This window comes from Schistocerca nitens, chromosome 3 (genome assembly GCF_023898315.1).
Source record: "Schistocerca nitens isolate TAMUIC-IGC-003100 chromosome 3, iqSchNite1.1, whole genome shotgun sequence".
Lineage (NCBI taxonomy): Eukaryota > Metazoa > Arthropoda > Insecta > Orthoptera > Acrididae > Schistocerca > Schistocerca nitens.
Genome location: NC_064616.1, coordinates 566,447,372 through 566,460,683, shown reverse-complemented (window position 1 = coordinate 566,460,683; position 13,312 = coordinate 566,447,372). Strand labels below are relative to the sequence as shown.

Here is a 13,312-nt window from a genome sequence, read left to right as displayed (position 1 = left end):
TATCTGACCCCAGGAATGTGTCAATAAAGTTTCCCCTGCCTGGGACAATGAATTCACGGTGTTCTTATTTCAATTTCCAGGAGTGTAGAACAAAACGTGTTTCGTCTGCAAAGGCCATATTTCGCCACTCAGCGGACACTCAATTGCGCTATTGGCATGCAAATTCCATTCTTTGTCATCAATGAACAACAGTCAGCATTGGTGCATGAACCAGGCCCACGCAAAACAATATTCACTGAATGGTCATTGAGGAGACTCTCTTGGTAGTCCCATGGGTTCATCTAGATGGACAGTTGCTCAACAGTTGGATTTTTATTTGCCGGTCCACATCTCTGCAACTGTCATTCACCCCTGTCATCTATGGCCTGTAGTGCACCACAGTTGCTTCGGTAATGGTTTTGGATAGTGCCATTTTGCCATGCACAGTATACTTTAACTATGGTGGCATGTGAATAGTTTACAAACTTTGCAATTTTGGAATGCTTCCACCCTTGGCCTGAAAGCCCATAGTCATGCCCTTTGGGAAACGAAAAATCGCTTCATTTCCACATTAAAACAACGACTGCATTGTGTTCCACGTGCCCCCAATGCACTTTACATACCCTTCACTGCTAGTGCTTTCACTTGCCATCTATGAGAGTTTATTGTACATTGATGTGGAACATAGGAGGTGGTCACATTAATGTGACTGGACGGTGCATAAGGAGCACATCCCGCTGTAGCAGGGAAAAGAGGGAAATCTTCCATCGGAACTAAAAAATGGCGAATATGTTCCTCTTTAAAAGACTCTGCCAGAAGAATGGTGAACATGCTGCCTCAGTCTTCAGTCTGCCTTCCTCATCAAAAATTTTGACATGTGAACGTATTCATACTTTTTTGTGCTGAAAGAGAGTAGCAGAGAGACAATGACGATGGAAGAAAGGGGAGACAGAACCGTGGGAAAGAAAGAGAGAAGAGACAGTGATGGTTGGAGAGCGAAAATGGCAGTGAAAGAGAAAGGGAGATGGATGAAGACAACAGCAGTGGGAGGCAGAAAGAGAGAGAGAGAGAAGACAGTCGAAATGAAAAAATACAGATGAGTGTTGATCTGGACCCTCCCAGAATGGCGAACTTTAGCATGTTATTATGGACAAGGGTACATATTGGACTGAAATTTTAAACACATGGGTACTGGGGAAAAATCAGTAGGACCCACCACAATAATTGAGCTGTCAAGGTATGGTGGAGACAGTGGCAGTAGGAGAGAAAGGCAGAATAAGAGAATATAAGTTAGAAAGGAGACTGTGTCAGTTGAATATACTGTAAATCAATGTTGCAAAGGAAGCAGAGGGAGAGAGACACATATAGATAGTGTCGCTAAGAGGGAGATGCTAAGTATGATAGCTTCACTACAAAGAGAGATTGGATAAAAGAATTTAGAATGTTCTGTTTTAAAAGAGTGTGGACATGTTCCCATGCTAAAGTTTTTGGTGAGGAAAGTGGAATGAGGATTGAGGCAACTGGTTCCTCACCTTTCTGCTCTAGTCCTTTTAAAGAGGAACGTTACCGCCTTTTTTGTGCTTTGACAGGAGCATTTTTCTGATGGTTTAACACTTCATTCATACGAAATAATAATAAAGAAACTTACCATGATATATCACTTCAGTCGAACTGGACAATCAACAGAGTCTCAGTCACACTAAGTACTGCAACTACCTTTTTGTTATCAGTTTGACGAAACGTTTTAAAACTTTCACAAACTCCATTCATCTTTTAACCCTCATGTAAACAAACACAAGCTCAGTAATTGGTCAGTGACCCTAGAACACAACCCTGAGTGGTCTTACATTATTGGCAATTAGGCCAACCTAGCATTAGGTACATTGTTGTTACATTACTATGATTGAACCTCTGAGAAGCTCTAAAGTCTAAAGTTTTAAAAACGTTCATGTTTTTGGTAATCACTATATTTCTTAACCCATATTTCTTTTGCTTCAAGTTTTAATAATCTCAGACGCCATAATTCCACTTTGTAGATGTCGATAATAGTCTATATAAGTTGTCGAACCTAAGTTATGCCTCGACCTCTGTGGAGTGTGAGGTGCGGAGGTAGGAGGAAGGAGAACTCCATTACCACATTGAGAACGGATGAAGAAGGGGAATGCTATCCATCTGCTACACAATCATACAACTTTAGGCATGCATGTGCACTGATAATCAGCAACTATGGTGTAAATTACAAGGCTATATGAAAGAATATCATAGAGTTTTTCATGTTCAAACACACTTTTTTTCAGCTGACAGACACAACATGACTTCGCCCTGCCTCTATGGTGGCATAGCTGTTAGAGCACTGAAATTGTCAACAGTGGTAAGTATAAGAGAGTCTACGCAAAGCGTACTGACATGCACTGGTAACAATTAGGGAGCCAAAGCTCAGCTTAGCATTGACAAATTACAGACATTGTGCCAGTTCTTGCTGCTGCCAAACTTTGCAGTCGGGCAGTTATTGTAAGTGTTCAACAGGAAAAATTTAATCTCATATTTATTACAACTAATAATTGCAATATTTCTATGTGACAACTTAAAGAAAACAGCCCTTGGCTCAGAGGGGGGGGTGGAAGATTGGAGCTCCCCATCCCACCCATTATCAATGGCCCCTGGCCTGCCGCGTCAGTTTGAGATTTAGACATAGGACTAGCCATCTGACTGAGCATACTTATTAATTCCATCACTGAGTTTGTGATGGAAATAGTAAAGAGCATTGGTTTCAGTGTTATTTAAAATGTGGATGTCATGTGAAAAAACAGTTAAGAGTACCTATAATGCCTATTTTAATTTTCACCTAAAATACGGATTCATATTCTAGGGTAACTTAACAGCAGTTAAGCGAATTTTCAGAACAGAAACAAAGGCCATTAGAACCATAAAGGAAGTAAACCTAGAAACTCCTGTAATCCCCTGTTTAAAAGTTTAGGTATTCTACCTTTATCATGTATTTACACTATGGAGACTCTCGTTTCTAAAAAAAAACTAATGTTATGGGCAAGGAACAGCAGACTCTTTAAACAGTGCCAATCATCACCATAACAACCAATATCTGGTTTGATGCAGCTCTCCACACTATTCTGTGCAAGCTTCTTCATATTCGAAAACCTGCTGCAACCTACACCTTTTTATCTGCTTACTGTATTTAAATTCTAGTAGTAGCAGCTTTATTCATTCATAGATCTCTTTTTACAAGGATATAGGACATGTCAAAGTATTTACGAGTTTAGATCAAATTGAAATAAGCTATTTCGTATACACATATACACTCCTGGAAATGGAAAAAAGAACACATTGACACCGGTGTGTCAGACCCACCATACTTGCTCCGGACACTGCGAGAGGGCTGTACAAGCAATGATCACACGCACGGCACAGCGGACACACCAGGAACCGCGGTGTTGGCCGTCGAATGGCGCTAGCTGCGCAGCATTTGTGCACCGCCGCCGTCAGTGTCAGCCAGTTTGCCGTGGCATACGGAGCTCCATCGCAGTCTTTAACACTGGTAGCATGCCGCGACAGCGTGGACGTGAACCGTATGTGCAGTTGACGGACTTTGAGCGAGGGCGTATAGTGGGCATGCGGGAGGCAGGGTGGACGTACCGCCGAATTGCTCAACACGTGGGGCGTGAGGTCTCCACAGTACATCGATGTTGTCGCCAGTGGTCGGCGGAAGGTGCACGTGCCCGTCGACCTGGGACCGGACCGCAGCGACGCACGGATGCACGCCAAGACCGTAGGATCCTACGCAGTGCCGTAGGGGACCGCACCGCCACTTCCCAGCAAATTAGGGACACTGTTGCTCCTGGGGTATCGGCGAGGACCATTCGCAACCGTCTCCATGAAGCTGGGCTACGGTCCCACACACCGTTATGCCGTCTTCCGCTCACGCCCCAACATCGTGCAGCCCGCCTCCAGTGGTGTCGCGACAGGCGTGAATGGAGGGACGAATGGAGACGTGTCGTCTTCAGCGATGAGAGTCGCTTCTGCCTTGGTGCCAATGATGGTCGTATGCGTGTTTGGCGCCGTGCAGGTGAGCGCCACAATCAGGACTCCATACGACCGAGGCACACAGGGCCAACACCCGTCATCATGGTGTGGGGAGCGATCTCCTACACTGGCCGTACACCACTGGTCATCGTCGAGGGGACACTGAATAGTGCACGGTACATCCAAACCGTCATCGAACCCATCGTTCTACCATTCCTAGACCGGCAAGGGAACTTGCTGTTCCAACAGGACAATGCACGTCCGCATGTATCCCGTGCCACCCAACGTGCTCTAGAAGGTGTACGTCAACTACCCTGGCCAGCAAGATCTCCGGATCTGTCCCCGATTGAGCATGTTTGGGACTGGATGAAGCGTCGTCTCACGCGGTCTGCACGTCCGGCACGAACGCTGGTCCAACTGAGGCGCCAGGTGGAAATGGCATGGCAAGCCGTTCCACAGGACTACATCCAGCATCTCTACAATCGTCTCCATGGGAGAATAGCAGCCTGCATTGCTGCGAAAGGTGGATATACACTGTACTAGTGCCGACATTGTGCATGCTCTGTTGCCTGTGTCTATGTGCCTGTGGTTCTGTCAGTGTGATCATGTGATGTATCTGACCCCAGGAATGTGTCAATAAAGTTTCCCCTTCCTGGGACAATGAATTCACGGTGTTCTTATTTCAATTTCCAGGAGTGTATTTACAGACTTCTTGTTAGAGACAATCATTAGATTTACTCCTGGTATACAATACTTTTTCTATAAATAACTTATTAAATAATGTAATGCCACACTGTTCACTCATATCTCACTATCAGTCACTGCACACACTATACACACATTGTTTCATAACACTTCATTCACTACACACACACACACACACACACACACACACACACACACACACACTGGTGATCTCTGTGCCATTTTCTGTACCTCAACTTCCCATTTGCTTTCCTAAAAAACTGAGTCAGCATCCTTCCATAATGAGTGAGATGTTAAGCTCAGAAAGACGAAGAGGTGTTAGTATTGTGCTACACATAGCTTGGGGGTAAGTATTTCTAGAGAAGGAAAACAGAAGGAAAAAAACGTAAACTGAAGGTGTTATGTGGAATGTTGGATGTTTTATAATCATTATTATTATTATTATTATTTATTTGTATTGCATTTTTTTATCAAACCCCTCCTCTGTGTTATCTAAGTAATCCTTGAATGTATAAAATGTATTGCATAACAGGTACTTTTTAACTTCCTTTTTAAATAAGTGTATTTTTGCAATTTCTTTAATCTCTTTTGGTAATTTATTGTGCCGTTTTATTCCTTGGTAGAAAATGCTGTTTAGAGTTTTATGCTTATTTTTTTCTTGGTAAATGTAAGTTGAGTCTATTTCTTGTTGCATAGTCACAGACTAGGCTATTTGTGCAGTAATTACCAATGTTATTTTTGATGTGTACAACTGACTGATAAATGTATTCACATGGAGCAGTTAAAATCCCCAGTGATTTGAACAGATTTTTACAATGAGCTCAACTAGTATTTTTGGTTGTTTTTCTTATGACTCTTTTCTGGAGTTTGAAAATTGTGTTCATATTTTGCGCATTTGCTTCCCAAAAAAGAATGCAATAGCTATGAATTGAATGTACATATGAATAATATATAACTAAAATACACTGCATGTTACACGCGGATGATGGGATTCTAAGGGCATGACATGCTGATGACATTCTGTTTGCAAGTACCTTTGTGTGTTGACACCACTTCAACTAAGAATCAATATTCATTCCTAGAAATTTTGCATTTGTTATACAGTCTATAGAGGTGCCATCTACTTGTAATTTAACACTGTCATTTTTCCTCTTCAAACTGAAATTCATGGCATTAGTTTTCTTTATGTTCAATGTCACTTTATTGCTTATTGACCAATCATAAACTTGCTTGAGAGTTTCATTTGCTTTCTTGTCAAGGAGTTCTCTTGTTTTCGCAGTGACTATAATATTGCTGTCATCAGTGAAGAGAATTTTTTCACCAGGAGTAACACTACTGGGAAAGTCATTGATGTATATCAGGAACAGTATTGGTTCTAATATGCTACCCTGCGGAACTCCTATATTAACGTATTTTGATTGTGATAAGTGTTTTACTAAAGGTTGAGATCTATTTGAAGTATGTGTTATCTCTACTCTTTGTGCCCTATATGTTAGTTATGACTGAAACCAGTCATTACCTACCCCTCTTATTTCTAATGCTTCTAACTTATTTAATAGAATCTTGTGGTCGGCTGAATCAAACGCCTTAGAAAGACCCAGAAATATGCCTGTGACACACTCATCTTTATCAAGAACATCAAGTACAACTTTGGTGAATTCTATTATGGCTGACTCCGTGTTTTTGCCACTTCGGACACCAAACTGTGATTCGCTTAAAAGTAATTCATTAATCTGTCCTTCATAATTCTTTTATTTTTGAGAATGCTGACAACATGGAAATGGGCTGGTAATTTTCTATGTCTTCTGCATTACCTTTCTTAAGCAAAGGTACAACTCTTGCCTGTTTCAAATGCTCTCGAAATGTCCCTGATGCGAAGGATTCATTTATTATATTTGTCAAGGGGACTTGTATAATCCCTATGCATTGTTTCAGGACACACATTGGTACTTCATCTAAGCCTACTGACTTTTTACTTTTTGGGCTTTGAACAGTTTTATTGACTTCATTCTCTGTGGTTGGAAGTAACGTCATTGTATTTAGATGCAACATTATTTACAGGTGTTATGTTTGTTTTGGGGAATTTTTGCTGTAACTTCTCTGCTATACTTGAAACATGCTCGTATAAATAGTTTGCTAAGTGTTGTGGATCATTTATTACTTTATCCCCCCCTCCCTAGGTAATGGCCTTGTCGCATTGGATACACCGGTTCCCGTGAGATCACTGAAGTTAAGCGCTGTCGGGCGTGGTCAGCACTTGGATGGGTGACTATCCAGGACGCCATGCACTGTTGCCATTTTTTGGGGTGCACTCAGCCTCGTGATGCCAATTGAGGAGCTACTCGACCGAATAGTAGCGGCTGTAGTCAAGAATACCATCATAACGACCGGAGGAGCGGTGTGCTGACCCCATGCTCCTCCTCTCCGCATCCTCCACTGAGGATGACACGGCGGTCGGATGGTCCTGGTAGGCCAGTCGTGGCCTGAAGACGGAGTGCTTTCTTTTATCCCCCTCCCTTAGCAGTATGTTTTATATAACATCCCAAACTGCTTTGCTTTTATTCTCTGCATTATATATTATTTTGTCATTAAATGACTTTTTTGCAGCAATCAGCACCTTCCTATAGATCTTTTTGTATCTATGATAGAAATTTAAGAATTCTGGATCATTGCAAATCCTTTTCATGGAACTGAGGTGTTTAAGTGTTTTGGAGGACTTCTTAATGCCTGCTGTTATCCATCTGTTTTTGTGAGCTGTTTATACAGACATGCATACTTCTGGAAATGCCTTTTCAAAGTTCAGTTTAAACAATGTGGAGAATTCAGAGAATTTCATATTCACAATGGTTTCCTCATACAATTCATCCCAGCTTTGTTTTTCTAGTTTTTTTTAAATCTTTTATTTCGATTTCTGATAGATATCGTTTGTAGGCTTGTAGTTTAGGGAATGATTCAATGCCTGATTTTACTGTTGTTATTTACAGAGATGGTCTGATTGTCCGAGATTTTTTACAGCTACATCACATTTTTCGCTGTCCATATTGTGGCCACATGGTCAATTACTGATGCAGTCACTGTAGTAACCCTTGTTGCACTATTGACCAATAGAGAAATGCCAAAAACCTTAAGGATGTTTATGAAGGTGCTGCTGGATTCATTTATGATATTAGTGTTGATGTTAATGTCCCCACACAGAATTGTGTTGACCTTTGTACTTGAGACTTTATCTAGAACTTCTGTTGATTTATTGAAAAAAGTGTCCACGCTACCACTGGGAGATCTATACACACACAAAATGATTAATTTCTTGGCGATATCAAGCCCTGTTAATTCAATAGGTGATATTTCAAAGTGTTTATTTTCACTTACTGTACTGAGGTCATGTCTTGATTTGAACTGTGTTCCTTTTCTGACATAAATGCATGATCCTCCACCCCTTGAAGTAGTTCTGTAGTAGAGTTGGCCTTTTCATACCATGATAATACTATATATTGGATTTCAGTGTCTCTACACCAGTGTTCAGCAATAGAAACTGCTGTGCAGTTCAAAGATGGGAGCTCAACTTCTAATAGTTGTATTTTATTTTTTATTGATTGCGTGTTTTTATGGAGGACTGTTAAGTCTGTGAAATGCCCCATGTTACTCTTTCCAATGGTTTGTTTTTCTTTATGTCATCTGGTGTATGTGATATTTGAAGTGTTCAACTCGGTTTTGTGAACGATTGTTTCGGTATTTTTTAAACTGCAGGAGATACTATTTAGGCATGGGAACCTGTTGTCTGTTCTGTATTTATAAAAGTAAATTCCATCAGGGAATATAACACAGAAAACAAGCGAAATGGGAACAAGTAAGCTATATGGGAATAGGAAAGTGTAGCACACGTCTTAGCAGCAAGTTTTAGAACGGTAGATTGGGGGAACACGTGCAGACAGGTCTTCTCTGAAGTCAGTCTGTGAAATATGGTCATTTGACGTCTATTTCCGGCCAGAAGCGTCAGCGCAGCCATGCGTTTCGCTGGTGCGAAACACTCTCGTACTCGCAGCACCTCCATTTGTCTCAATTCAGGGTTTTTTGTGTTATCAACTAGTGGGGCGATATCTCGCATGAGATTCGATGTATTACTTGTATGTCATCTCTGTCGTTTTTAAACGTCAGGATGTCGAAGTGCATTTCACGATATCTTCCCGCTGATTGTTTTGCTGATATGTTACATCTTTGGAAAACACGGCCAGCATCATCTGCTGTCGCACGAGTGTGTCGTTTTGTAGTTGTAGAGTAATAGTGTAAATTTCTGTTTGTGTTGACTTAACAAGAAAGACAAAATGGTTCTGGCAGATCTAGGACGAAAAATCACCTCGGCATTGAGGTCTCTAAGCAATGCCACGGTCATTAATGAAGAGGTAACACTCTTTACTATAAAAACATTCATTGTTGATTAACAGCTGGCACTTTATTTGTGATTTACAGTTGTTTGAAATGACTTAGTTTTCTGCGCTAATAACATTATATAAGAAAATATTCATTAAAACAAAGGTTACGTCACCTATACGAGTGATTCAAATATTTTTGTATTTACTTTGTGGGGGAAATATTTTCTGTATATACGTAATTCTTTCCAATTGCTTGGGCAGACTCAGTCATAGAAGTACTATACCAAATTTATGTTCCTCAGTCTTTTTACTTTTAGTTGCTAGAAATGTTGTTGTTCTAGAATCTATCAAACAGCGCAACAAATTGTAGTTATTACTGGAGAGGTTAATTGTTGAGGAACATGTATTGATATTTTCTGTGTGTATACCCACTGCTGCTAATGACTTGAGCGTATCACATAATAATGATTATCTGTGTTGTCAGAATTACCTAACACAGGATTATGATAGAAAAATTTTATATCTTGTAGATTTTTATCACATTTAGTTCTAGATACAGCTTTTTCCACTGTTGTTATTTGCTTTCGAAACTTGCCAACAGTCATAATCTGAAAATAAAACACTGAAGTGTGAAATGATGGCTTAATTGTTAGCCTTTTCTTGTGGCTGACAGCTAGGTTTACTACCAGCAGATCATGAACTTCCTTGGAGGATGCTCATCCATTGTTTCCATTAGGCCTATGCTCAATTTCTTAAGGACTTGAAGTGCATTCCTAATGAGTTGGTTGTCCCAGATATCTTTCTTTCTGTAACTATCTTATTGTAACAATTATGTGCACATGTTAGTTGTGCTCATATAAGTGTGCTATATGACATAATAGTCAGTACAAGGAACTACTGTTAACAAGGTGTGCGCCTTTAGCTTACACACAACTCCCTGACTTACAGTTTATTTCTATAAATCACATCAGTCATATGACATTCTATTGAAGTAGCAAATAGTACAGTGTCATTTTTAAAATGGAGATTGCCCAGATATAATCAATAAATACATATGCTCTCTTTGTTTTCAGAGTTCAAAGACCTGTAATCTTCCTCTTAGACTACTGAGATTAGTTGTCATGATATGAAGTCTCATTGCTTGTCTGCACTTTTATGTTTTCACTCGTGTGATTAAGTGTTAGTACAGTTTCGTTTTTTTAAGCTAAATAGAAGCTTTCTCAAACTATATACCTGTCATAAAAGGTAATAATTCCTGCTTGTTGCTCTATTCTGTAATTTTCTTCGCAATCTCCAGATGGTCTTCTGCGCTATATCCATTTCTGAAGCGAGCATATTCATTTCCTCATTAAAATCTGATAGTTTTTTGCTGCAGATGATCATGGTTTATTGACAGGGTGTTAATAGAGCTATAGAAGTTGAATGGTTACTTCATTGTGCTTGTACCAGGTTTTGGGAATGGTCTTCTGGAAAAATTCCTTAAACGAATTTGGAAGTTCCTTTTTTTTTTACTATTTTCCTTCCAGCTTTAACATTTTCTTTTGAAATGCCTTTATTTCTTTGCCCCTTAGCTCATGTCCCATGCTTTACCTGGCATTACTGCTGGAATTTTATTTATTTATTTATCTATTAACTGTGTGTGTGATTCATATCTTGAACCACACAAAGACATAAATAAATTTTACAATGTTTGTAGGCTACAATTTTATGAGATTTGTTAGTTACTTTGTCACCTGTTATCTTATAAATATAGATACTTCATTCACCTTTGAATGTCTTTACGTGCAGTTTATCTCTTCAACGATAATTGTTATCTGTGAAAATATATATAATTTATAAAACAAATACTCTCAAAATTGTCACTAAGTTCAAGAAGATAATACAAGGTAGATGCACCGCATAATTAGGTAAATGACTCCAACAAAAAATAATTACATAACAGATCAACTACAAGATAAATGCTCTATAGAGCATGACGATATGATAAATGCAAGGTGATAGTAAAGTAGTTACACAATATGGCATATGTGATTACATAATGAAATCGGTTGTTTATTTGTATTTCATTCACATCAGAAATGTAGGTAATTTGTTACATGCTCTTGAGCAGAGTAAAATCCTTTACATTTTGTCCATTTTACTATTCTATATTGACGTATATTTATTGGCACTCTGTAGACACTTGGGTAATTTTTTGAAGTGGACAGTGCCAAGGTAATATAGCTGTTAAGATTCATTGGCAACCTAAAATATTTCATCTTAATTGTATGCCCACTTCTTGTGTTATAGTCATGGGTTTGACCTTAGGTCATTCATACTTAGGTTTTCTAACAAAAAGACAAGGCACTTGTAGACATAAACGCTAGCTACTGTCATTCTATTTAGTTGTTTGAAATAGTCTGTACATGGCAGTACCTCGTCTCCTATCTTCCAAACTTCGCAGAAGCTCTCCTGCGAACCTTGCAGAACTAGCATTCCTGGAAGAAAGGTCCCGAGTTTGAGTCTCGGTCCGGCACATAGTTTGTCTGCCAGGAAGCTTCATGTCAGCACACACTCCACTGCAGAGTGAAAATGTCAACAGATTTACTCCTTAGTAGCAGTCCATAACACGTTGGAGTGGGAGAGTGCAAAATATGGATATAATGATAGTTCTTTATTGACAGTGCTCTTCAGCTTGTAGAGTAGATAGATAAGTGTTAGTCAACAACATACTTTTCTCTTTCCATGTGTGGGTATCTCAAATGTTGAAATGTGGTGTCCAGCCGTACAAGTGTTTTTGTCAGATGCATTTCAGAATAGTTTCATTTGTTTCACTGTATTCTATCATGTTCCCATTATCATTTCCGTGAAACTTTGGTGTTGGCTGCCTCTTTGAATTTATGATTCTTTCCATCTGCTCTCTTGGTACCTGCAACTTCTTTTGCTTTTTGCATAAGTGAAGTTGTTAAACAACAGCTCCTTTCATTTGGTAAGAGTTACTTAGTGCCATCCTCCTGGAATACTGAAAGAACTGTGCTTGAGGCTATATTTTCTAACAGTTGATTGTGCACTACCACCATAATGCTCTGGACATCAGCTATGTCCCTGTGCCAGTATCCAGGATATTAAGGACCAGTTACAACAGTTGTAGCCCAGTTTACCTCAGGAGAAGATGCTATGGCTTTATGATACACTTTCCAAAGTAATCAGTGTGTGCTTACAGGTCAGAGGGCATACATCATCATACTGATAATGGGCTCATACTGCCAAGTTCTTTGAAATTTATCTGGATTTCGTAATTACTGAAGTAATGTCACATATATTCTCCACCCCTGGAGTTTCCTTTCATTTTCTCCTCCCATTCTGGGTGCTTCGTTTTCTTCTTCAAGCAGGGTTGTATTATTTCCTGTAAGTGTTACAGAGATTAGCACAGTGAACTAATTTACAGTTTTTGATGCAAAGCTCCATGGTTCTGAAGGCTAAGGAATAGATGAAATGTAATCATACCACAAAAGTTCCCTCTTAGCTGCCCTTCAAGGTATCTGCTGCTTATTCTCAGCAGATGAATAACTACAGGACATTTATTTATGTATCGCATTCTTTGGGATCATGCAAGAGACCATTGATCATTGAACCAATCAGTACAGAGTTTACAGAATGCTGATTAAAAAATTTATAACCGAGCAAGGTGGCACAGTGGTTAGAACACTGGACTCACATTTAGGAGGATGACGGTTCAAATTTGCACCCAGCCACCCTGGTTGAGGTTTTCCGTGATTTCCCTTGATGCTTCCGGCAAATGCCAGGATGGTTTCTTTGAAAGGGCATGGCTTCTCCGTCCTTCCCTAATCTGATAGGACGGATGACCTCATTGTTTGGTCCCCTCCCCTGAATCAACCAACTAACCAAAATATTCCTAGACAAAAGAATTAATAAAACATGACAGTGTGTGAATACAAAGAAATAACACATTGCAGAGTATAGTTCTTAACTACAGTGAGGAACTCTTGTACAGAATAGCAGCAGTATGCCCCTAGGAAACCTTTCAACTTTAATTTGAAGACTTACAGTTCATTACTTTATTTTATCAACTCTGCTTGAAAGCCAGTTGAGAAAGAAACCTGCTCCATAGTGCAGACATTTCTGTATTGTATTGAATTGAGAATTAATACGAGGGTTGGAACTTAAATAGTGGCAATTATTTATTCACAACTGATACAAAAGAGTTACATGTTTGCACC

At 39.6% G+C, this 13,312-nt stretch overlaps 1 protein-coding gene across 1 annotated transcript in view; it reads left to right on the top strand.

Moving 5' to 3' along the window:
- The first annotated feature begins 8,934 nt into the window (after positions 1-8,934).
- The window catches only part of LOC126249658 (signal recognition particle 54 kDa protein), a 60,357-nt gene continuing 55,979 nt past the window's right edge, over positions 8,935-13,312 (top strand). The window contains exon 1 of the mRNA XM_049951336.1: positions 8,935-9,122. Within this exon, the coding sequence (XP_049807293.1) occupies positions 9,045-9,122 (78 nt within the window). The 5' untranslated portion in view covers positions 8,935-9,044. The remainder of the gene's footprint in view (positions 9,123-13,312) is intronic.